The following is a 26902-nucleotide window of genomic DNA, read 5'->3' as shown; positions in this document are numbered from 1 at the left end:
TTTAACACAGTGAACACTATGCATATTTTCCATTAAGTAAGTGACAGACGTCAGAGAAATCATCACCAAGCAGGTGTGCTTTTAGTGTGGTCCCATAGGCAATGCTTAATAATACTTTTTAATGAGTTTTTATCAATGACCTGGAAGATAACATAAGAATATCATAAAGTTTGCAGTTACCAGGAAGAATTAGAGTTTGGCAAATAATAAAGAAGAAATGTTATTGACAAAGGGCAGTCTTGATTGCCTGATAAGCTATAAGCTTGCAAACAGTATGTGTTTTGATTTGAACAAGCAGAGAGAGACTAAAGAAGAAAGGACATAGATGATACCAACAGAGGAGGAGATGCTAACACGTGAAGGAGTAATTCTGGGAAGAACAGTTGGGATGGTCCTGCTTTAAACTGATCTGAGCTTCACACGAGAGTCTGTGTTTTGAAAGGCTAACAAGACCCTTGAATTTAGTAAAAAGGGAAAACTGACCAAGTGTAAAGAGTGAATAACATTTATGTATTTCTCCCAAAGTAAACTTTATTGGAATACTCAAGTAAATTCCTTTGCCTGCAGTACAAGAAGGATTGATATTTGGAAAGAGTTCAGAGAAGATTTGTGAGAATAATTAGATTATAAGAAAACATGACTCATAGCAAAAAAAATCCAGGCACTTTATCTTTTGAAGTTATGAGGTGATCTTGGCTTGCTTATACCTATGTGAGGAAAAAAAATTTAAAAGGTTGTTCCAGAGGTCATGATTTAGCTCCAGTAAAATCTAAGCTGGGCTAGCCTGATGTCCTGTGTCACAGCTCAAGGTAGTTAACCACACTGGGTCATTTTTGAACATGTAACCTATGACTCATGCAATACTACTTATTTCAAACCAAACAGAATTACAAATTGAATTTGAGTAATTCGAAGTAAGGTTATAGATGGTTACACATTTGAGACAGGCTTCTGTGAGACATCATATTTTGAAGGGTTTGTCTTGACTGGAGAGGATCTGCTGAGCAGGAATGAAAACTGAAAGGTTTGTTAGACTATAAGAATAATGAGGCTTAGTTATGGATGGCATACCTCAAAAAAAATACATATATAAAAAAGGACTAATTTTTTTAGGAAGCAGAATAGAAAAAGATGAAAAAGATAGTGTTCTTTTCTGATTCTTAAGCAAACTGATTTTTTTCCCAGTTATTTCCAACACTTAATTCTTTGGGATAATGAGGAATGAGAAAAACAGTTTGGTTAGAACATGAAATAAACCAACCCTGTCCCAGATTCCAATCTAATGTGGATGACCGTGTAAAAAATGAAGTCAAGGCAGATGATCACTTAGTTTAAAGAGAATAAAGAATTCATATTCTTAGCTCTGTTCTGAAAAAATTGAGTAAAAATAACAGTCACAGCTGTTGCCTGAACTACAAACGCAGCTTCATGTGGATGCACAGAGGCAGCTTCAGAAAGAAATGCAGCATCACATCTGCAACAAGAGGCAAATGGTAGTCATGCCACTCAATAAGCTGCAATCATTGAGCCCAAAAGGATACCTACTGATGTTCAAAATATTTCAATGCACAAATGGGAACACAGGAGGAAGGGCAATATCACTGTCAACTCTTGCTCAGTTATAGGATGTTGCTTAATATCTTGCCTGTCTTAGGGTCTTTGCTTTATGATTAGAAAAGCTAAATCCAGTTCTTTCAACTTTCTGACCTGTATGGGTGGAGAACCAGTCAGAGATGTCTGCAGAAGGAAGTGACACATCCATGAGGAGCTGATGATGAATCTGGGCTCTTGTTTAGATAGGGAGAGGCAAAAGGAAGAAATAGCTGATAAACATTCAAACTTTTGAATGTCTTATCCAAGCCTCTCTGGTCTGGAAGCAAGACTGGAAATAACTCAAATAGGATTTCTTGAAGGATTTCCAGAAGCATTTGGTTTTGGCTGAGTCAGGAGTACAGCAAGAATAGACTTCCTGGGATATTTCAGCATTGCTGTTTCCCATCTCAGACACAAACAGAACATTTGTTTTTTATCTCCCCTCCCCTCCTATCCCTTCCCTTCCCCTCCCCTCCCTCTTTGTCTCTCTCTCTGTCTCTCTCTCTCTCCTTCCCTCCCCACCCTTCTAGCATTTCCAAACAGCTCAGGCTGTGGTTCAGCTAGAGATTAGGACAAAAGCTTTGCTTTGGTTGAAACAGCGTCACCAAATTACCTACATGGTTTGCCAAAGTACACTGCTATACACCAGAATCCACGAATCTAAAAGCAAATAGTAACATTTGGTACAGAAAGGAAATGGGAAGCTAATGAATATTATAATTCAGGGAAGTTACATTTCTCTTTCTCCTTAAAACTGTTGATTATACAGAAGCTCAAACGTGTACACACAGAGCCAGATCCTATCCCCAGCTATGCACACACTGTTCCCATTGAAGCACGGAAGCCACACACATGCATCTGAGGGCAAAATGGGGACCCAACAGCTGGACCTTTTAATACAGCCACATTAATTACAGAGCTCAATGACCACTGCATACCACTGAATCTCTGACCACACTGAGCAGATCAGCCTTGTAGTGCCACTTTTGGCTCGTGGACAGCAGACAGCGATGCCTGAGGGAAGAGAAACACACTTTTGAACACCTGTTCATTCTCTCCTTGCACACTAGCATTGGCACCCATCCTTCCATCACCAAGGACTGATTGTTACATACGTGGCCACACACAAAGCCTGCCTGGCAGACAAAGAACTCATAAACCAAACACTGTAATCTACTTTGCTGGCAGCACTCAATGCTATGGATGCAATTGGGATAGTGGTCTTGCTGACTTGCAAGGGTTTCTTTAGCTGCTTCTGTTAACATTTCAAGATTTGGCTGCCACCAGGCCTTCCCAGCTGCCTTCTTTCACTGGCTTAGTTCAAAGGCCCGAGTGAACTGAGTGTATATAGACTGGTTCAACTTTGTTCCACTACATATATACACACATGCAATTAGCTGCATTTATTGAGTTGAAAGTGGTCTCCTATTGACAGTCGAGAAACTGAACATAAATTTTGAACTTGCAATTAAAAAAAAAATTAAACCAATAAAAAAGTAATTTATATTGTTAAATATTGGGCAAAAAGGATGTAATGTAAAATGTGAGACATAAAATTAATACATAGGAAGTGTTCTGTATTCTGAGTGTTGTATGAGGCCTTAAGAAATGCTCACCTGAAAAAGCATAATGTGCTTTTTTTACATAGAAGTGAATCTGACATTATACGTTGGATTCTAGCCTCGCTTTTGGTGTCTTTGACAAAAAAATGTGCATGTTGGCCTGAAACTCCAGTGGAATTACAGCAGGCTGAATTTTGCTCTTTGTGATTCATTAAATGCTTGTTTACCTCTGCCTTTGTTTGAATGGGCAACAACAACAAAACATTCTTTTTTTGGGAAATCCCTTGCTTAAAAATAGAGGAAATTAAAATTACTCTTCCCCAAGAACTTGCACCACTGAACAGCAGTGGAAGAGTTACTTTCTAACAGTGCATCATCAATTTTGCTTCATTTGCCCAGTGTGGAATACACCTTTGAAAAGTGGAGGACAAGGTGAAAGTGCCTTTAGAATACAAATAATTAGCTTGGCTTGGTTTTTTTTTTTTTTAATGAGACGATTCAAAGTCAGAAAGACTGATTACATTTTACCAACTGGAAATCCTATCCTACAAAGTCAGAAGGCTATTAGCATCAAGAGGAATGACACAACGTGGGAAGGCATTGTCACCACAAAAGCATATTACGTCAGAGGACATTAGCAGCTGATAACAGTTTTGGGGGGTAGTTTGTTCAATTTTGTACTAGTTGATTTTGATTTTTTTTTTCTCCCTGAAACTATTTTACATATATTTATATTTTAAATATTTTTTTCTTCTGCATCAGAGATTTCAAATGGTTTTGATTTATTGACTCTAAGAAATACCCAGATTCCACTACAGGAGATCCTGTGTCCCTAGGTTGAAAATCTTGCTCTATCTTTTAAATTAAAAATAAATTATAGTTTTATAATGTGCTATGAAATCTAAAAAATGGCATCACAAAAACAGTTGTATTTCTTTAAGGAAGGATACTGTGGTTTTCACAGCAAGGAACAGTTCCCAGCACAATTAAAGTAACAAAGTAAATAATAAAATAATGGAGGATGGCTATAAAACACTTGCACCTGAGGTATTTCCATTTGCTTGATGTAGACCACTTATTGCAGATGCTGGCTGAGTCCTCACCCTCCGTCTCTGATCCTTTATGAGTGTGATTCATTCATTCATTCTGTTCTCTACACCGTTAATGGAATCGTCATCCCTTGAACCTGTCTTTGTGTAACCAAGGTTCTCTATTTTCTTTTGCCCTCTTAAAATAACGTTCAGACAGTGATGAGTACATCTAGATTCTTCATCTCTTCACACCTCCTCCACTGTTCTTTACAAAAAGTATTGGTACTTGTTGCTTTGAAAAGACTATGAAAAGGAAAAAAGAGAAAAAAAGGAACAGAATATGCTAACCAAATAGATTTCCTAAATCACTTTCTTTTTGCCGATTCAATATATTATAAATATAATATAGATTCTTAATATATACTCATATATAATTATAAATATAATACAGATTTTATTAAATAATGTTCCTTTTAAAGATTCATTTCTTGTGTATATCACAGCACAGATCCACTAAGTACACATTCCTCGAAATGATAATTTCTGTGATGTGGGAACCTTTGTTCTGAGGCTGTAATCTTTAGTATTAAAAACTTGATAATGAAGTAATGTTTGGTCCCTGATATACGTCTGAATAAAAAAAAATTAGTTTCTGGTATTTTAGCAAAACATTTATAAATATTTAAATGTTGGCTTTTTTTAAAGGAAATTATATTTTGAAATATTCTACACAATTACTGAATGTACATAAAAACAGTGAGAAAATTAATTTTTAAAATAACATCATCAAGCTTTTTAATTTTAGTAGAGGAAATCAGGTTAAAAAGAGCAAAATATTTATAGTCAAATTCTTTTTCTTTTCTCTTTGCCTGACTTTTCTCCATGGAATATATTTCTGATGCAGTAATTTCACATGTATAAAAACATCCTCTGCTGTAGTTTGGACAAGTCTGCTGAAGGCGTGGCTATGTGTGGGTGGGGCAAAGCCATGTAAAAATATTTATGTTATCTTTAAATGAGCTATTCTAGAAACTTGGTTCAAAAGAGTTTCTTTAGTGGGATCAAACACTATGGGAAAAAACGCACATCACTGTTTTCCAGTACACATTTTAACTCATTTAGGACTGGTTCCTATAGCTTAGTTAGGCACTGCCTACTCTGAGTTAACATTTAGTGAGTTTAATGCTTCAATGGACAACTCTTGTAGGATAATGTCCTATGGCTCAGTCCAAGTCTACTCTGATGAATTTTGCTTCAGAATGTGTGAAGTTTGGACTGCATCAAATACCTTGACGCAGAAGAGAGCACATGGCACTTTTAATGGCACAAAAGGGAGGATATTGCCTGCCTTGCAACCTGGTCAAGAAACTGAAGGAGCAGATGGCAAAGAAATTTACTGTGCTGACTCTCTGCTCTAATCTCCCTCCACAGCAGTGATGGGTTCATATTACACTGCTTTATGATTTCTCTCCTCAACTGCTCCCTGTAACTCGAATTCTACAGCTAGACAGGTATAGGGATTTTCAGTTCAAGATTTTTCATACCATTATTTAAAATAAGTGAATTTTAATTCAGGAGCAATGTAGCCAACCCCTTGATATTTTCGAGCAATTGCAATGGTCTCACCACCTGCGGGGTCACAGATGCAAGTCTCTGTCTAAGATATAGCCACAAGGGTACATAGATACCTTAACTACTAATTTTAACTTCATAAGAAAACAGTATTTTTTCTTCTAAGTAATTGTTGTGTATCATGCTAACTTTATTCTTAAACTGTATTGATCCACTTGCATAAATATTTGATGATCATACTCAAGCATATGATTAAATCTCATGTCTGTATTGAAGCATACTGATAAATATTTGATTCTTGTTCACTGCAGAATTGTTAAGGATCCTCAATAAGCAACATAACATTTTCATCATGAAAGGATGTTATCCACTGTCATGAGGCATGCCATGCTTTGGAACACAACTCAATATCAAAAAACAGTGCAAGATTTCAAATTCCATAAAATTGTAAGTGGCATTCATCTCAACAAACTTTTAAGCACTAATGCAGAAGGCAGGTACATCTGGGTTATTCAGCTAGATTCTTTTTATTGGAGAGGGCATTTAAGTGGCATTAATGACACATTTGAATGGAATTACTAAATCTTACATTTATTACGATATTTTAAGTCTGTTAGTCAGGATGAGGTGAGGTGCTTTCTAGGAGTAGCTGTTTCTCATAGCAGTCTGAAAAAGGAATACCATTAGATATAGATTTCTACAACACAGATGCCTATGCTAGAGACATTTTGAAAGCTACCATTGTTGTCTGACTGCAAAGGCATCTTCTGAAACACAGCCAGAGAGAGCTATACTGGGCTCTTATGTACATAAGATTGTTAAGTTTAATTATCTATTTACGCTGTGATTTACTTCAGTTCACCCAACCTACCTCTTGGCCATATTTTTTTCCGTATGAATAATGCAAATCATATCACTCTTTCCTCTCCTCATGAAAAAAAAAAAAACAAAACAAACCAAAAAAACCCAAGGCGGTTATATTTCTGTATGCAAGAACTGAGGAGAAGAAACTAAATACAATCTATTCTGTGTAGCATACATGTTCTATTAATATGTGTAGGATAAATAGCAAGATACACAGGTGAATGAACTTCTTGTATCCATTATCTTTCTCTGGTTGCAATATGTTGCTAGTATAGCATTAACTTGTGATAAGAATGTCTGCTGCTCCAAGTAAGATAGGAGTTGAAAAAGAAAATAAATGAATTTGATTTGGATTCTCAAGGCCAGTATCCAGCCCAAAATGCATTATGCCCGTAGCCAATGGTATGTTAATTCAACAGAAACTTAGTCCAAAGACCTTTGCCTGTATCTTTTCCAAGCTGCATTACTAAACCATTCAGAACAAAATAAATAGGAGAATAGGTCATAAAGGAATTACAGTCCCAAAGGTAGTTGACTGAAGCTCAGATGCTCTTGGCAGCATGACAAATGATGTGCATATGATCAACAAAAAGCATGGAAAAAAAGCAAAGGATAATGACATATTTTGCTATTGTGTTTGTTTTTCTTCCATTTTGTTCATTATATAGAAAATTAGAGGTAGAAGCCACAGCCAGAAATCAACAGCTCAACACAAAGTAAAACAGAACGCCTACCCAAATAGCTGGATTAAATAAACTGGGAACAACACCAGGAGCAGCAACAACACAGAAGAGTGAGTCAGGAGAGAAAAAAAACAGACCCAACAAACAAACAACAAAACAAAATATACAAAACCATCATCTTTATACCTTTTCAGTGATGAAAAGATTGTGAAAATAATAATAAACCAAAAATTAAATCATGATCAATGGTTAGTTTTCACATCTGCTTCAAGACAAATTCCTATCAGAAATCTCAGCAGGAATACTGCACCTTCCCTGGAGACCTGCGAGTTCCCACCTTTGCTTGATGGCCTCAGCCACCCTTGCTGTGTCATCTTCATCACTACCTGCTGCACACAATGAAGTTGTTGGGAAAAAGGAATTTTCTTCCTTAACAACAAACCTGATATGAATCCTACAAAATTCTCTATGTTTACAGAAAAGATATATGTAAAAGTGGAAAAAATATAAAATATCAGAGCTCCTGACAAAAAAAAAAAAAAAAAAACCTAAAGTTTGTTAAAAGACATTCCATGCCAAAGAAAATTTTAAACAAAAAATATGCCACTAGTTCCAACTTAACGTTTAACGTTTTCATGTTCATTTAAACCTGCCTTTACAAGAATATTTTGTGCTCTTTAAATTCACCCAACCTATTCTGTGGGCTGTGCAGGAGGATTTAGTAAGTACAGGAGCCTTATGCAAACATGTTCATGTCAGTAAGCTTTTGTGTTTTGATCCCGAGGCAGTATCTTGGCAGCTGTACTTGTGAGAGAATGTCCCTGAAATCTGCATTTTGCACAAATGAATTAATAAAAACACAAACAACATTTTGCCTTGTTCTTCTGAACCCCTGCAATGTAACAGCTTCAGAAAGAATTATTCAGGTGAGCCTGTGGAATAGATGGCAGGGTAAGAACTCAACTACATTTCACTATCTATCCTTCCATTTTGTGTTCCAAGATTCTGTCTTTATTTCAAAGCTTCCCTGTGAGAGCAATATGGGAGATTAAACAGAGACTGAAAGCAGTGCAATCATGTTATGTTTTTCTTCCTTTTGCATTTTAAAAGATTGGGGTTTATCCATCTTTGTGTTCTTCACTCCCTCAGCTAAACTAGACACCTCTGAAATTTTGTGTTGCCCTCTGGGTTAAAATCCATCCTGGACTTAAATCCATATATATATATCTCCATATCTATCTATATTGTCTATCTTTCTCTCTCTATATATGTGCATGTGTAGATATATATATATATATATATATATATACATATTTAAATATAAAGTTGGTTTCTTTGGCTCTGACTTTCCACAAGACCTTGAGCAAACCAGTTTGCAGTTGTCTGATCCAGTTTCCTCACCTGGATAATTTTTAAAGGCTACTTTACTTTCTCTTATGCATTGACATTACAAGCCGAAATTACATTATCGCCAGAAAGCCTATCACAGGAGTTTAGGAAGCAAACAGCAATGGATGAGAGACTGAATCCCTCTGAAAATCTCTTTAAATAGCATTGGTGGCTCTTCCAATTTAGGAAAGGTTACACTACTATTGCTCGTGGCATCCCTGTTGTGCATGTAAGGAGAGAAAATTGCTCTCTAGAACTGACAAAACCACAAGCTAGAGATTCACTACATAAACAGATAAAATGTTAAAACATGTTTCTCCTTTCTCTGTGTGGGTTGCACTTGTAGATTTGGTTTATCAGCTCTGCACTCTCCACACACACATTCAAAATTCAGGTGATTGTTAAAGACTTACAGGTTAAAACCATAAATAAGCTATAGTCCATCAATATAATGTGCCCCATCTTTTTCTTTTATCAGCCAAGTGAGAAACACAGGCATAGCCATTGAACACTGGTTTAATTGAATCACAGTTGCTTAAGTGCTCTCAAGAGGTGATAAATTAAAAAGTGTTTTATCGATGAAAGAAATGGGTTTCTGCAAGTTGAAGAAGCAATATGGCATGAATCTAGTAATAAATTGTTGGTTATCTACTAACACCAAATTGCTACCAATAAAAATTATCTGTGAGCTTTTTTTAACAAGGAAGGAACAATAAACAGAAGATTCTAGCCCAGACATTACCTTGTTTTGCTTTTTTTGGTCAAATTAATGTCAAGTTAAATGGAGAGCTGATCAAATTATTTCTTGAAGCCAATTATTTCAGTTAATCTGATTTATTTTGCCCTGACTAAATGTTCCCCAAGGAATGCTGATTAGATGATTTTATGTCTCTTTTCCGAATTTTGAAACTATGACCTTTTCTGCAAATTTCTTTTTCTGAAAAGTTCTTATTAACTTTTAAAAGAATTTGCTTTCCCAACTCATATTCTACTGGTTATGTAAAGTCACTGAATAGGGTTTACCTGCAAAAATCTTTTCTATATTTTAATAAAAGTTTTTTTTTTTTCCTTAGAAGTTGCTAGGTAAAATCCTGACTTGTCTAAAGCTAGTTGATTTTAGCAAGGACAAGAAGCCATATTGCATGTCTTGAAAGTAACTAAAAATGCAATTGAATAAAACAGAAAAGGCATTTAAAACTAAGTAAAAAAGAATGGCATTAGGTAAATATTAAAAATATTCCCCAGTTATGATCTCTGCCTTTTCCTCCTGCACTGGTTTTCACTGGGACACAGTTAACTTTCTATATAGTTGTAGTTGTATAGTACCTTGAATAGAGCAATATGTTTTGGATTTGTGACTGAAACAGTGTTGGTAACACACTGACAAATTAGCTATTGCTGAGCAGTGCTTTCACATCATCTTGGCCTTTTCTTCATCAGTGCTGGGGGTGCACAGGCATTCAGAGGGGACAAAGCTGGGACAGCCTCCCTTTTTTTTTTTTCCCTAAAGATCCCTCCCTCCCTCCCTCCCTCCCTTCCTCCCTTCCTTCCTTCCGAATTCCTTCCTTCCTTCCTTCCGAATTCCTTCCTTCCGAATTCCTTCCTTCCGAATTCCTTCCTTCCTTCCTTCCTTCCTTCCTTCCTTCCTTCCTTCCTTCCTCCCTTCCCTCCCTCCCTTCCTTCCTTCCTTCCTAATTCCTTCCTTCCCTCCCTCCCTCCCTTCCTTCCTTCCTTCCTTCCTTCCTTCCTTCCTTCCTTCCTTCCTTCCTTCCTCCCTTCCTCCCTTCCTCCCTTCCTTCCGAATTCCTTCCGAATTCCTTCCTTCCGAATTCCTTCCTTCCAAATTCCTTCCTTCCGAATTCCTTCCTTCCTTCCTTCCTTCCTCCCTTCCTCCCTTCCTCCCTTCCGAATTCCTTCCGAATTCCTTCCTTCCTTCCGAATTCCTTCCTTCCTTCCTTCCTTCCTTCCTTCCTTCCTTCCTTCCTTCCTTCCTTCCTTCCTTCCTTCCTTCCGAATTCCTTCCTTCCGAATTCCTTCCAAATTCCTTCCGTCCGATTTCCTTCCGAATTCCTTCCTTCCTTCCTTCCGAATTCCTTCCTTCCTTCCGAATTCCTTCCGAATTCCTTCCTTCCGAATTCCTTCCTTCCTTCCGAATTCCTTCCGAATTCCTTCCTTCCGAATTCCTTCCTTCCTTCCTTCCGAATTCCTTCCGAATTCCTTCCTTCCTTCCGAATTCCTTCTGAATTCCTTCCTTCCGAATTCCTTCCTTCCTTCCTTCCTTCCTTCCTTCCTTCCTTCCTCCTTCCTTCCTTCCTCCCTCCCTTCCTTTCCCTTTCCCTCTTTTTCTCCCCTCCCTCCTTTTTTTTCAACATATAATATTCTGAAATTATGTAAGGACTGTGTTACAGCCTATGAAATGCTTCGGAAGCCCTGATTTGAAGGCATGTGAGAAGGCTCTGCAGGGGGACCACTGCTACTGCTTCCCCAGCTGACCACTGGGAACAGCCTCAAAGAGAGTTGTCCCCAGAAACACATCTGAATTTGATCACAGAAGGATCTGCTTGATTCACTCCAAAAAAAGATAAGACCTGAACAGGGAAACAGAGATGTTAAGACACTGAAGATATTCTCATCCTTCTGCAGGATCCCAATCAGGAAATCTCATTTTGCTGTGCAAGTTTATGGATACAAAGAGAGAATCTTTCTGATATAAGAAAGGCAGGCCTTTGATGTATCCCAATATCAGATATTTCTGGTTCATCAGACAAACCGATAAAGATATTTGGACTTTTCTGAAAACTTGAGGACACTGCTTGGGAAGTCCCTTGGAATTTCCCTGGAGGAAACCAAAATTGAAAGATTCAAATTTAGAAAAAAGAAAACAAAATAAAATAATTTTTTTCAGTCTACAGTTATTTTAGAATGTCAACAATTTTTTTCAGGATTTTATCAATATGGAACAATATTTTTGTTGGAAAAAAATTGTTAATCTCTTTTTCTGTTCTGTGTCTTCAGAAACAATATCTTTTATTTATTTATCTTGCTGGTAGTATAAAGTTATAAGAGTTTTTCAGCAGCAAAATATAATTTTCCCATTCAAACTTACAAAATAAATATCTACCTAGTGGATAATTTTATAATAAAACAGTAAATGAAATACAATACTGTTTCATGTTCTATGGCCTTACCTCTCAGGGTTCAGAATAAGACTGAATATATTATGTCTTTTGGGAGTGTGTGATAAAAATTATCCCTGTTTGCACATTTGTGTGCTTAAAGAAAGTCTTTACAGTTCCACCCAGGTTAGTAATGAAATCCTAGCTGTTAGAACCTCGTACATGAATATGTTTCTGAATGGATGTTAGTGAAAAAGTAGTCTCTCCATCATGTGTGAGAAGAGCAACACAAAGCAAAAGCCCAGGAGTGATTCTTGCTAACCGAGATGTTTCCCTAGGTCTCTGCCACAAGTACATTTCACTGTCATTAGAGAAACACAGGCACTTCCAAAGGGCTGTCTAGAGCATGGGCTCAGCCAGTCTCTGCAAGGCGTGGATGAATGTGGTATTCTTAAAGCACTCTTGCTAAGTGCTTCAGGAATGATAGGATGCATTAAAAAAATAAAAAGAGTTACATTTTCTTTTTTCATTTGTATATTTTCTTGTATCTTTAGGTTGTTTTACGCTCAGCTGGTGAGGGTTTTGATCAACTGTTTCCATTAAGGAAGTATTAATAGGGGACTAAACAATCTGTTGCAAGAAAACTAATTCCCTTTAGATAATGCTGGCTGCACGAAAGGGCAAAACCCTTCAGCAAATACACAAAAGCAAAAGACAAACCAAAGCCAAAATTAGAAGTAAGCATGTTCTGAGCCAATGCAGATTCATCCTGCAGCTGCAGAGGAAAGTCACCTGCTCGATTTGTGAAATCATGAAGAGTGTGAAGAATCACAGAAAAAAAAGAAGCATTTGGTGCCCAAAGCTGGGCTTGAGGGGTGACAAAAGCTGGAACTGGGGAACGCTCTGCAGCCAGCTGTGAGACTGTCTCTGCTTCCCAGAGGAATGACCCTTTCAAAGCACAACCTGCTTTTCCTGCTTGGCCTTTGCCCCATGTCAGGACACAGACAGAAACAGAGACATGTCATAAATGCCTAAGCATAGCAGCATGGTAGCTGTTCCCACAGGAAGCTTATATTCGAGCAATTATAAATTCAGAGGAAAGGCCATATTTCTTTCACAGTGCATCTCAGTTGAAAGCAAAAAGGAGATAAGAAAAAAACCCAAGACCACTAAGTTTTGAAGGGAGTCACAACAACGCTGAATGCATAGGCAGTCTGAATATGACTTCATTTGCTTAGTTAGTTACTTGCTCAGGAAAGTTAAGGCTTTGCGTTTTTTCTTTCACTGCCTTCTCTGTATTTAATTTCAGGTTTAAACCTAGAATGATACATTGGTACAGTGTAGTTAAAATTATTCAAGTGCTTTAAACAACTATCATTCAGTGCAATCAGAATGGGGATTAGACGAGCTAAAGTGTCGGAGTATGTTCTTGCTTTTCATTAAAATTCAGGTTTCTGAGAAGTGGCACATTTTGAATTTTGATCAAATTGATTTATTTCCATTAGTCGTAAGTGACAATTAATTGTTTGTTGCACTAATGAGAGATTAGATCATTTTAATAGAAAGATCCAAACCCAGTGCTCCCTTTCACTGTAACCAGCCCCTTCAGTCATCCTATTCTTAACAGTTAGAACACTAATAAAATCCTAATTTAAATAGGAATATCACCATTGACTTCAAACAAGGCCAACTTGCACCCAGTGTAACTCATCCCATTTTAGAACAAGACAGAACCTTCTTGTGATTCTGTTCAACAGAAATTGTTTTCTTCCTTCCTGGAGCTAAATTAGTCAATATTTAACTCAAAGTTTTGAATAAAGCTAATTTTTCAGAGGATTGCCATTGTTGATTTACAGTGATGCTTTGTTGAATTTATAAATTTAGAGGAAAGAGATGCGCAAAATATTAAGGAAAAGGCAAGTGATATTCAAAGAAAAGTACAGAACTATGGCTTCTCTACACCAGAAAGGTAGAGAAGGAATATGCTTGGTCTTTACGAAAACGTTGGAATCTACATATTGGATACTGTTCCATCCACTTTCAGCAACAGAAAGCTGTTATTCCAAAGAGCAAATATCTGTCCTGGGTAAATTTGGGCTGAAAATCTAAGAGATTCCTACATTTGTGAGCAAGCGGGTTTTAGCAGACCTTTCTAAGTGGATTGAAGGAGGAAACAGATGGTTTTACAAAGGAACATTTTCTACAGTCATTTGTTTGTCATAGTATTGTCAAAATAGACCCAACCCCATTCCTATTGTGAGCATTTAAAGTCAGCAAAAAAGATCATGCTAATGATCTCAGCTTCATCGTCAGAATGCAACACATTACAACTAAATATCTGGGGTGTTTTTTGTTGGCAGCTTCTATAAACCTATTTGGGGCTTTCTGAAGTCAGCTAAACTGTGCTCTTTTTTCTCATTTCTAGTGAGTAACAAATATTGTTATAGCACAAGATTTACTGACCTATCCCTATCTGACCAGAAGTTAAGCTTTTAGTTTGATCTGTTTTCTAAGGTTGTCAGCAGAGGTGTGGGCAGCCTTGAACATCAGTGCAGCTCCTTCTCAGATGGGTTTCCAAGACATGGGGACAAGCATCTCCTGAGATGCTTATCACATATCCACTGAGCCCAGAGGAAACCAAGACAGTTACCTGAGCCTACAGGCCTAACCTTCCATTAGCTAAAAGGATTCAGGAAGAACCCAAACCCTACCTACCACCTGTATCTGCTTGTATGAGTTAAAACTTCCTTTTGAAGACTTTACAGAAATCTTTTCATGGTGCACCTGAAGATGTGAATTATCTTTCCCGTGTGTGGTTTGAGTGGTGCTAATACAAGACAGTGAAATTATTTTTTGTACTGATCTCTGGCAGAACAGACATTTAAATTTGTTCAGAATAGCTCATACTGTGCAGAGCAGATCCTCTTTGTGGCACATTCAACTTTCTCCTCTCCTTCGTCCCAACCCAACCTCCAGCCTACAGACACAGCTGCAGGGAGGAGTCAGTCAGACCCTTTCTGCTGATTTGTTTGGATTTTCTCAGAGTTTTTAGGTAGTTGATCATCCCTATTCATGCATATCTCTATGTTCCACTCTGTGTATCTCTCCATCCCACAATTCTCCCTAGTCACTCTCTTTTTCTGCCTTTGATCCCCTCCACATCTATTGAGTTTTTCCACCCTAAGCTCCTGATAAAACCATCACAACATCACATCCTTATTTTAGCCCTTGCCTTCTCTGTGAAAGCTTGAGGTCCGAGGCAGGAGTCTCACCACTGGGAGCCAGTCTTGTGTGGCTTCTCATCACTGACATAAAAGAAAGACCAGGCAGTAGTAACAAGTAGCCACCACTTTATCACTTGAGGGAAATGACACTATTTTGGGTCACCTTTTGGATCAACTGGTTTTAAATTATACAGGATCTAGAAGAATGCTAATGTGCAACATGCAGGGTAATAATAATTTTTAAAAGTAGGCTGATTTTGAGATTAGAATTATAAATTTTTCATAAAATCAAATACTTTGATGGACGAAAGCACCTGGGTTTAAACATGCTCTTTTCAGGAAATACTGATATAAACACTAATAATCATAAACCAGAAAAAAAAATAGAATACTCACTGGTTAGTCTTCCAAGTAAGCTATTTGATTTATTCCACAAGTTTTAAATTCTAATAATCCTTGTCTGTTGAAAATTGTATTGCATTTAGTGGGTGGACTGTATTTGAAATATAAGAAGTGAAAACACAGTATACAGACTACTTTACTAGATGTAGAAAACTGCTTGTTTCCAAGCAGCTAAAGATAGATACTGCATGAAGACTTTGACAAAGCCAAATACTCATTTTTACCTTTAAAAACACCTGATTTTAAAGTCTGTAACTGTGAGAATAAATATTCTTTTAGCACTAGTTCTGTGTGCAGCTTGATGTTCGTCACTGTATCCATGCTCTACAAATATTATTATGTAGTGTAAGTTGGAATTCTGTTCTAAATTATGTTTCTGTAGTGATGATTGAAATAATAGCTAAGAAAGAGGTTTCTAGGGTGAGCTTTAGTTGTTAAGCAATTATTCTTTTTACCATTCATTGTAAGAAGAGGCGATATTTCTAAAATTAGTGTTCCCAGAATTTCTGCCTGGCTTTCCTCCCAGGTAGTTCAGCAGAAGCAGCTCATCAAATTCTAAGATTCCTCCAAATGTTTTGCTCTTAGCTGTTGTGTAACAACTCCTGAGTAGTCTTATACTCATGTAATCAAAGGGAACAGCCAGAAAATACTAATTTTCGGAGAAAGGATGGTCTAATTCCTTGACTGGCTCAGCATGTGTTCAGATGAAAAGCAAGTTCTCATCAGGGAGGCAGAATGATTGGCACAGCCAGGAAGGCTGGATGGGGGCTGCCTTGTTAGCATGGACCATTCAGTAGGATTAGCTGCATTCCCAAACATATCCAAACATCTCGCCTCTCAGAACTGATCACACAAGGAAACAGGAAAAGCAAAAGATCTCGGGGCGATGCACATTCCCATCCCTGCCCAGTGCTGTGAACTACCAGCACAGTGTTCCAGCTCACTGCTGAATTCTCCTGAGCAGCTCGGCTCAGCCCTCTCAGAAGCAGAAACTCATGGTGGGTACCTGAAATGGCTCTTTTGTCATTGTCTGAGGGGCTGCTGTGAAGCTTGTCACGGTTGACCAGGGCCAGCTCCTACCTTCAGCTGCTACAACCTCCTGCTTCAACTTGCGGGCACACATTCTCTCTCTAAAACCTTGTTAGGAAGAAAATTTCGAGTTTAATGAGAGTATTTATTTTTCTAATTTGCTTCGAGTAGCTGAAATAAGTAATGGAAGTGGTGTACCACCTAGAGGACTCCTTAGAGTGAATAAGTACAGGCAACCTCTACGCCCCAACCTCCATGCACACATGTGCACACAGGCGCACACACACACGTGCATACATTATTTGTGACTATCTTTCCACCTGTGCTGACATGGATGGGAATTTACAACTGCATTGAAAAAGTTACAAGCAGTACCTCAGAAATTCCACATTTTACTGAGCTGTGTTATTATGGCACATTTGTCAGGCAACCAAATGCTATGTCAGCCCCATAACCGATTTAGAGCAACATCTGTAAGAATATTTGAGGAGAGGAGGAAACTAATGTTCAGTTTTCATTCCAGCGTTGCAAAGAAACTAATGGCCATAAGAGATTCACAAATAGAAAACACAGAAATAAATAGCATATCTAAAAGTTTATGTGCTAAATGTTACAAAAAGGAAGGGGAAAAATAACAAATAAATGCAGTACTTTTCAGACAGGAAAACAACCACAGCCTTTCCAGGCATGTTTTAACTCAGCCATATAAAACACCTGGCCCTAAAAAAGCAGACCCTTTTTCTTTCTTTCCTGACAAATACATGAAGCTTGAGCAGGAAGTCCACATAAGCTAAAAACTCCTTTGTGAAAGACCTCATTAAAAAAAAAAGAAGAAAAACCCCACCAAAATTTATTAAATAGTTTCTTTGTAATTGCTATGAACTACAAGAGCAAATTCCTGCTTTTCCATTTAAGAATGTTTTGTGAAGAGTAAAGAGGTCCAACACTACTGAACAGCTGGAAAGCTTTGAGTGGAGGAAAGAGGTAGGAAAGCCTTTCCCAGATGACTCTCCTCAGCCCCTGCACCTGACCAATGATCAGATGCTACAGACTCTAAGAAGTTTCCTCAGCTGCCTTGTCTGAGAGATCAACTGAAGTGCAAATAAAAGGCCACATCAGGTAGTTAACAGAAGAGATGATTTGGGCATTGCTCACACAGCTCCTGAATCTGAGGTGCTGTTTGAGATCTGCTGCAGCAGATCTCCCCAGGGGGGGAGTTGTGGAGAGCAAGGCTGCCCCTGTGGCTCCCCTGCCAACAGCACACACAGCAACGCTGAGAGGCCACTTGGAGCTTGCTCAGAACCCATCCTGGGTTACACAGGAGGTGCAGGGACCAGCCTCCTACAGCTCTCAAAGCGCACAGGGAGCAGAACATTTCTAATCACACAGAAAGATCTCAAGCCTGACTCTTTATGATTATAGAAATTTGTTGAATCAGTACTTCTAAGAAGAAATCAAGGAGAGAAACATACTCTGGTAGGAAGGAGAATCAATCCCCGAGGACCTGCCAAACTTAGATCAAATGGATTTGGGAAGAAGGATGTGCAGCAGGGAAAGAACAAACAACAGCTCTACACACTCCAGCTGTGTGCCTGGTCTGTGTTGCCCTGATAACCCAAGGGGCTCTGCACTTTATATTCCAGTTCTGAATGGAAAAGGAAGAATTCAAAAACAAAAATGAAAATAATTTTGAGACAAGTAATTTCAAAGTGAAAAATCAAAACATTTCTATTTTTTCAGTCTTTTTTCATGTTCTGATTTAAGACAGTAAAACAAGTTCAGTGACTCAGTGTCACAGAATTGCTTTTTGATTTCATCCTCTTCTCTTTTTTTTTCAAAGAACCCCCATACTTTGAATGTAAATGCTGTTTCAGACAAAACTGCTAGATTGTGCTGGTAGGTGAAATAAAACAGATGTTATAAGCTACAGAACAATAAACAAACACATTTTTTAAATAAGGCACTTAAGAACCTCAGTTTATATTAAAGGACAATTTTATTCATTAACTTAATGCAGTTTTCTGATTAGTCATATTTTCCATCATCACCACCATTTTACTACTTTACCTACTGTGTGGTCACATTTATGTGAACTTTAATTCATTCTAAGAATATTTTTACACGTGGGCTTTTGTGCCCTTGCCAAAATCTGAGAGCAGATTAACTTTTCCCTGCTAACAGCAAATACCTACGAGGCTGCTGCAAGCACCCCTGACACTTTCCATTCTTTAGCTTACATGGAAGGCTGTTCAAGCTAATTACAATGGAGGCCATGTTTCCCCTTTCCTGAGGGAAGGTTAATAGAGAAAGAACTTTACACTAATAAAGAATCCGATCACTCTGTGGCAGAGGCCAGGCTACGGGCAGCTGTCTGCTGTAGCACTAATGCTTTCTTAATGCTGCTGGTGTACAGACCTGCAGCAGGTAGCAGTACAAATACAGTTTATTTTAAGCCAGGAGAGTGGCTAGTTTCAGTTATGAGTTGGCTTAATTATGTATGTCTCCTACCACTTACTCAAACAGCAGCTTCTTCGTTGCTATGCTAGTCAGCCACAGCTATTAAAAAAAACGCAGAACAAAAGTCTCATTTGGAGATGTGTTAACAATTATTATGTGGTACCAGTGAATGAATTTTTTGTGGTGTGAACTCTCTGGTTAGTCAATAGACTGCTAAATTTTTCTGCATGCAGTAAGGCAGATCATGAGGGACCTCCATATGCCAAATGAAGGACCAAATCTTTCTGCTCACTTCTAAGAGTCTAGAATCACAATGACATCAAAAAGCAGTTCCAAAAACTCCATCGTACTGTCCTGCAGAAAATGCACACCTTCCCCATTCAAGGGCTAATAAAGTGGCAGCTCTAACTCTTTGATAAGCTTATTGAATTATGGGGACTAAACGTTAAAACCTGCACAAGTTACTCCCTTAGAACAAGAGAACTATTCAAAACCCCTCTGTGGAGGGAAACTACAGCCTTCCTCTCCTGAATCCCCTCTAAGGTATCTCTGTAGCTCTGCCTTACAGTAGCTCTGACTACTTCCCTAACATGAAGCATGCCAGCACAGGACAGAACTAGATACGGCTGTCAAGTGCTGGCACATCTATGAAAATCAGGATGAAAGTAGTCTACTATTTGTTGATGAACAGAGGCTGAATGGAGTCCTGAATTCTTCATGTTACAGCAAAACAAAATGCAAGCATTTTGCAAGCAACCAAAGGACATCAATGTCTATTCCTCCATGACAGTATTTTTTCAGTGATTTCTAAAATAAGTAGGCTGAACACCAGGAAGAGTACCAAAGGGCATTTCTTTAATTGGATAGGAACTGATGTGGCCTTGCATCATTTTGCCATAAAAGAAGCTGAGGCCTCACTCTCCAAGATGTTATTTCACACATCTCTATAACCAATACCTGAATTTTGATAATCCAGCAGCAGACCCAAATCATAAGCCATAGCTTCTCCATGCACACCTACAAAGGAAGTGCTGAAAATAAGTAGGTCACACATTGCTATGGCAAATGAGTGTGTCTTTAGACAATGTTGTATACCAGCCTTTCAAAGTAGGGGCCTACAAAATCCCAAAGCCTGTCTTATATCCAGGGGATCTTACTACCTCTGTCAAGTAAGTTGGATCTTCATTTCCAATGCCATATTTGAAATTCACATGCCTTAAAATTAGTCACCATTAATTTCAGAACAGAGTACATACAGGTACTCACTCACACTGCAAATTCCTGCACTGAAACTGCTGCTCAACAGCCCATGGTCAAGAGCCAAACTGAATAGGAATAACACCAATACCCTTGTTGATGGCTGAGGCAGAGGGATCATGCAGAAGTGCTATTCAGTATTCCCTAACCTAGATTAATTTATGGTTCCGTTCTCTGTTGTGTGGGGGAAAAACAAATTCTGAAGTCACAAAGCCTGAATTTGTTTTATGAGCAGCGAACTTAGAATCACTACCAACTTCACTGTCAGGTCCTGCTGTCCCATGGCATTCTTGAGCCACATTGATCACATGCATTCTGACACAGTGGACCCCACAGACCACATGACTCTGGGAAACTATGCACCACATCAGCAGTATTTAGTCTTGAACACAAATACAGAATAACAAATGGATCTTGTTTCTTGCCTACCAGAAAAGGAGATTTTTGATGCAGTAAGAGGTCACTCTCCAGATGATGTGCTCTTCAGTGCATTGCTGCTTTGGCATTTGAAAGCACGGAGGATGAGAAGAATTAAACACGCAAGAAGTATTGTAAAGCTTGTAAAGTACAGAAATGCTCTTTATTATGCTCATATTATTGTATTATAAATATTTTATCCCTGTCCCCTGAATTACGCATTTTCTGCACATTCATACCGAGTTCTTCCTAAAGCTGTAGCTAGCCTGTCTCTCTCCCAACACTTTCCCTCCTCTCTTCCAGCACACAATCACTTACTGTCTGCAATTGCACTGTGCTCTGTACACTGAGTCCATTTGTCCCAGCCTGTCACCACAGTGACATGGCAAGCAGAGAAACTGGAAACAGAGGAGTGTAGGTTACCAGAGAGGGTCCCCTGAGGACATGGGAGCACTATTGAGCCATGAGAAAAAGATCAGCAGGGGAAACAGGAGAGGCCACCTGTGCCTTTGGTAAGAGGTCAGGTGTGCACATATTTATTTCAGGGGAACGACGACCTTTATACTTAAGCACAACAACCAAGAGAAGCACTTTTTGCCACACATTAATGAGTCAAGACATTGTTGCTTTTATTCCTTCCTGTAACACTTCCCTGAAACATAAAAAAGGAAGGTATCTGGTAAGTTCTTAATCGGAGTACAATGGTATGAACACAAACTGCATCTTGTTACACACGGTTTTTTTCCCTTCATTAAACAGGCTGAGGCTCCCCTCTCTCATTTTCTTAACGAAATAATTTCACAAGGCTGTGAACTAACATCCAAGTAGTCAAGACACATTCTCTATGACAAAGCAATACACAAAGTGAACAAAAAAAGATAGACGTCACTGAGAAAGTATAATTCTCTGAGACGTGTCATACCTGCAACAAGAAATCTTGCAAATAGCTAACAGAATTTCTGCTTATGTTTATATTCAAGAAGGAACACAGTCCCCAATTATAGTCCTGGTTTGTAAGACAGGCAGAACATAAATGTTTGCAGTGCAAATCTAAAGTCTTAGTTTTAAGCTTCTTTGAAGTGGCTCAAGGAATAAAGCTTTCGTGTTCAAGAGATCCCCGAGACTGAAATAAGAAATGTTTGGTGAAACTAATGAGCCCTCAGTTGGAGAAAACTTTGCACCTAACTTTACCATTTGTCAAGATCCTCTTACAGTTAAGAATTCTAAATTAAAGCACTTGCTGCTGCATTACAGTAGTACTCCATAACGTTTTTTGTGTTTGAAATTCTAACAGCCTTCAGTAAATGCAGGTATCCCTAGTGTCATCTCATACACACCATTTCGATTACTCGTTAAGAAAATGCTTGCTCCAGAGAGATTCTGGTAAATGAGTAACTCCACTCATCTGTCTAAAACTATTAAAATTATTATTTAGGGCTTGCAGAAACTATACCTCAGCAACTGCTTATGTGAGTTCAACAGATAATGCTTTACATAACAAAATGTTTTAAGTGGATACTACCCTTAAAGAACATTCTACAAGTTTTAAGTGAGCCCATGGCAAGATTCCAGCGGCTGCTGGTCATTAAACCACAAAATGTCTGTTTTGTCATACAGCAACACAACACTTGTTTCTAACTCTTGAGATGCAGTGTAAGCTTTACTCAGGGTTGGCTGCGATTTATTTTCCCATCGCATCAATTTACGATTTAGCTTTCAGCTGGGTCAATATCCCCAACTACCAACTCACTAACATCTGCATCTTTAGAGGGGAGAAGAAAAACAGAAAGAATGAAGGCAAGCAAACTTGCAAGCCTTTAAAACAGATGTTTGGTTACATCAGTGGTCTTAAAAAGAACTACTAAGATATTTGCAACTATCTTGCAAATTTCAGATTGCCACTGTATTTAAGCACAATCCATTTATTAAACACAAAAACTCAAGCTAGCAGAAAAGAGGACTTTGGAGCGCTCATTTCCATTTCTGGGCATTTAAGGCATGAAATAAAAATTTAAGGCATCCTATGTCTAGATTGCTAAATGAAACTTGATGGAAAGCATTTAAAACTCAAGTCATTGACCCTGAACATTTATTTAGGTACAGACATCCAAGCCTTTGGAAGATTAGTATCTCTGCAAGGGAAAAGATGAAAAAGGAATAAAATTACATTGCCACTGTTCTCAACCTTCACCCACTACAGAAAATAAATTTAAAGCTTGTTTTTCATGATGGACCTTTAACATAGAGTTCTTAAGGATAAACACTAAATCTGGAGTTACTGTTTTTAACTTCAGTATTTTTTAATATGTCAAAAAAGCAATGTCTGGTTATAAACAGGAGCTATCATAGCCCCGGGCTCTCCTCTCCCTAAAAACAGGGTCATTGGGGAGGCGGGTGCAGGGCAGAAAAAGGAGAGATATATTAGTGAATCAAATTTTAGACTGCTTGCCTTATTGACCTACAGGTTTGTGCTTAACTGAGGAAAAATTAATCTCTTTCAAATGCACTTAATTATAATCAAATACCCATACCCATGTCTGTCACCACATCAGCGCATCTGGCAGCAATGAAGACAAATTAACAGTAAGTCAAAAAAATCTGGCAATATGATCAACTGAAACACGCAAAATCCATTCTGTAGACTTAAGACCACCAGTGCCTAAGGATGGATTAACTTCCTGTCTCTAATACTGGTGTCTAAATTAATGGGAAATTGCATTGCAATCTGGGTACCAGGTTTCTGGCTACAGACAACTAAAAGCCCTTAGTTCAGGCAACAAAATCTTTGCTCTCGCTTTAGCCCTGATGCCTGTGATGGCCTATTCTAACAGCTGCTTTTAATTTAGTTTAAAAGAAGCTATTTGGCAACCATGTAAGTTTACACCTTCAAAGCAGGCAGATTTAAAAAGCCAATGTCCTGTAGAATTAACCATTTTGAAGTCTCGCTGTTTTAGAGCAGTGATGACAACAGGATTCACGGCTTTTTTAAAAAGAAGGCATCTGTACATAGAAAAACAAAATAGTGTTTTCACTCAGTTTTAACTACAATTTTATAGTAAGCAATCCTCTTTCTCTGACTTTGTATAGTTAAAGATATTGGGTTCATTACTACAAATATAATCCAGCAAGAGTTTACAATTGCTCAACTTGACTGAGCAATTAAATGCAGCACAGATCTCATCTATAACCAGAGAAGGGCAGCCAAGTAAGGAACAGAAGCATGAATTAAACCAAAGAAAACATTATCTTGTTCTTGGATTACCTCGTGTTGAGCAGGGAGTGGTTGCAGAAGCAAAAAAGAGGGAGAAAGGGTATGGGAAAGCAAAGACTCAGGCACGCACTGTGTACTTGGCAAACACTTGACACTGAGCAACTCGGAGAAGAGTGAGGTTACCAGGCAGATATCCAGTGCCTTTTTTCTTCTTTTACTTAATAGCTTGATATGAATTTGTGCATCTACTGCATATATCCCTCCACCAGATGCAGGCACACTAACAAAGGCACGGGCAAACTGCTGGTACTACAGCCCTGCGGGCATGAAAACCAAGTGTGTGCGCGCACACATTTGATATGGGGAATTCACACACTGGAAAATTTACAGCCTTGTTTTGGTTCAAATAGCTTCAACCCACCTTACCAGTAGCTGTGGCGGGACCACACCCACTCTTCGAAGATGAACACATTTTACATAGTAAATCTAAAGGTACATGTTTAAGTCAAATAAAGGTGCAAACATGCATCAGAAGGCACCTACATTTGCAACACTGTCTACAAACATAATTCACACTTTTCATTCTTCGTACACTAATGTGGGTCAGAGACCACACAGCAGCATATTTTATTAAAGTAATGTGCAAATAAGATGCATGATACCTGCAAACAGCACAGGTAAAAAGGTACAAGTAACAGTACAAAATTAGAATGCTTACTACTCATTTCAGGAAAATTAAGTCTGACATAGAAATACATATGCTGTATTATTTACACCATTAATTTACAAAACATATTATCTGCATTAAAAAAAAGTTATAAAATAATTACAAATATAGTATTTTTATAAGGAATGTTTTCCCTGTATAACCAATGTAGAGCATCTTGGAAATTATGCTTTATTGGAAAAAAATTTTTTTTTTCTTCTGATTTCACAGCATCACGTGGTTTCTTTCTTCCCTTCTTCTCCTTCTTCCCTTTTTAAATAAAGTTCCATACTGAGGTAGTAGTATGTCAAATTATTTCTTTGGTTCCAGAAATCATTAAGTCCAAAAGGAGCTATGTATCCAAACCACAGGATTGGAAAGTAGAAGTCCTAAAGTTTTCAAAGGACTGTTTGCAAGTATAAAAGCTGTTTTCTCCTTTTGAAACTGTCCTTTCCTTTCCCTCTTCATCTGCCTCTGCATCGAAGTCCAGTGAGACACGATGACCATTACGGGAGGTTTTTGGTTGGCAACTTGCTGGCTGTCTACAGCTTGTAAGAGAGTCCAGCTGAGGCCTCCATAAAGGCTTTCCAAATGTTCCTGAAAGACAGTGAAAGAGTGAGCACAGAAATACTAATGCTAAAAGCTTTGTGTTTCACCCTAGTGTCCATAAGTGACACTGGAATGCAAGCCAAGGATTAACAAAAGTTCATCAAAGTGAGAGTTTACTTAACCGTTGTTTTACCGTTTAACCTCCATGCAATCACAAGCATAAGGCAAGATTCTGCCACCAGAGACATTAAAAACATTTCCAAGTAGTTGTATAGCCACCCACAACTTCATTTCTTTTGTTTTCATGACTACTTCCATACCCATTTTTCTTTGGGGTGAGTGGTGAGGGGGGAACGTGAGAACACAAACCAAACTGCAAATGCATCACAGGACACTTTCAAATGTGAAAGTCACAGCAGCCTCCCTGTTTTGTTCTTCAATAAATGAATGACACATGCAACCTGCCATGCAGTTCAGAAAAAATAAAAGGAATTAAAAAAAAATGTAACCCTGCAACCTCTGTCAGGTTATACAACATTGTCCCACAGTACAATCTGAATGCTAAAGCAATCTTCTTATGGCTAGCATCAATAAAGGTGCAGATAGCCACATGCTCCCTTCACCACTCATCATCCACAGCCAGTTGCGGGCAAGGAGAACTGTAGCAACCCAAAGACGATTCCACATTTCAGTTCAATTTTTATTAATAATTATCTGGATTTACCAGTCAGAAACAATCAGTGTGTGTCACTTTTCACCACTGGGAAGCTGCTAGGATCAACACCTCTACAAGAAGGGCCTTCTCTTTTTTCACTGAACAAAGATACAGCTGTCAAAAGTCATAGTGTCTGTAAGGACTTATTTTCAGAGGACAATGTGCCACAGGCTGACTTTGAAGAACTCGAGTTTTTATTAATAATTTAACACTACAATCTTTAATAAATTTTGGACCTGAATGCAACACTTCTGCTTTTGCTTAGTTGCTAGAAGCAAGGGTTTCAAGTAAAACTGTGATCTGTGAAGTTAATAAAAAAGGAATTCAACAAAATCTCTATTTGCATCAATGACTTGTAGAGCAATTTTGACCTAACACAATATGAAAGGATGTTCCTCACAGCACCAAGCTACAAATGAATTCTGTCTTAAAACCAAAAATCCTACGAACTTTCTGGCTCATGCATCAACAGTGATGCTAATGCCAGCTGTCTTCTTCACTGTGATTGCACAGGCAAAAGGGGGCTTGAATTTGACAACCATTTTGAGGAAGCAAATCCACAACTAAAGACAAGAAATATATCACAGGTTCTTATACAGCCACCACCTCCAAGATCTAACCATAGGCTCTTTGAGGGAAGAGTGCTAATGATTATGAAGCATCCAAGGCAATGACAATGCAACTTAAGTGGGGTAGTACGCTCAGAGAACTGATGAAAGAAGTAACTCTTCATAGATTTTTAGGGCAGAAAGAGGACTATGTACCCTTGAGGTGACATTAACTCCTGGATATACGAACATACAGTTGAACTACTTTCTGCAGGAGACATGCTAAAACCCTATCTGCACAATCCCACCACAGTAATAGTGGCAGGCAGCCAGGAGGCCAGCCATGTGCAGTCCCAGGGTCTCTGCCAGATGTCCTGGCATCTGCAACATTTTACAATTCAAACATCTGGCTTTTGAAGGGGGAAAACGTCAGAGCTTGTGCCTCCCTTCCCACCTCTCGAGAACAAAGAGCCCAGTGGTGAACATTCCCCCAGGTCCCCTTCAGAGCCAGCAGACCCAGACCTCGATCAGCCAGTGCTGACACGCCAGCTGGGAGACAATCCATGGTACCAGGGCT

At 38.5% G+C, this 26902-nt stretch overlaps 1 protein-coding gene and 1 long non-coding RNA gene across 3 annotated transcripts in view; one reads left to right on the top strand and one right to left on the bottom strand.

The window, feature by feature from the left end:
• Positions 1-264: 264 nt before the first annotated feature.
• LOC125325002 lies at positions 265-24561 on the top strand. The gene is made up of 4 exons (XR_007203167.1): positions 265-276; positions 11208-11213; positions 20948-20954; positions 24485-24561. It is a non-coding gene; the product is annotated as an uncharacterized LOC125325002 (long non-coding RNA).
• LRIG3 (leucine rich repeats and immunoglobulin like domains 3) overlaps positions 21205-26902 on the bottom strand; it is a 43127-nt gene continuing 37429 nt past the window's right edge. For both annotated transcript variants that reach the window (XM_048301625.1, XM_048301626.1), the window contains exon 19: positions 21205-25110. In XM_048301625.1, coding sequence (XP_048157582.1) covers positions 24866-25110 — 245 coding nt within the window. In that variant the 3' untranslated portion in view covers positions 21205-24865. The remainder of the gene's footprint in view (positions 25111-26902) is intronic.

This window comes from Corvus hawaiiensis, chromosome 4 (genome assembly GCF_020740725.1).
Source record: "Corvus hawaiiensis isolate bCorHaw1 chromosome 4, bCorHaw1.pri.cur, whole genome shotgun sequence".
Classification (NCBI taxonomy): Eukaryota; Metazoa; Chordata; class Aves; order Passeriformes; family Corvidae; genus Corvus; species Corvus hawaiiensis.
This window is presented reverse-complemented; position numbering and strand designations above follow the sequence as displayed.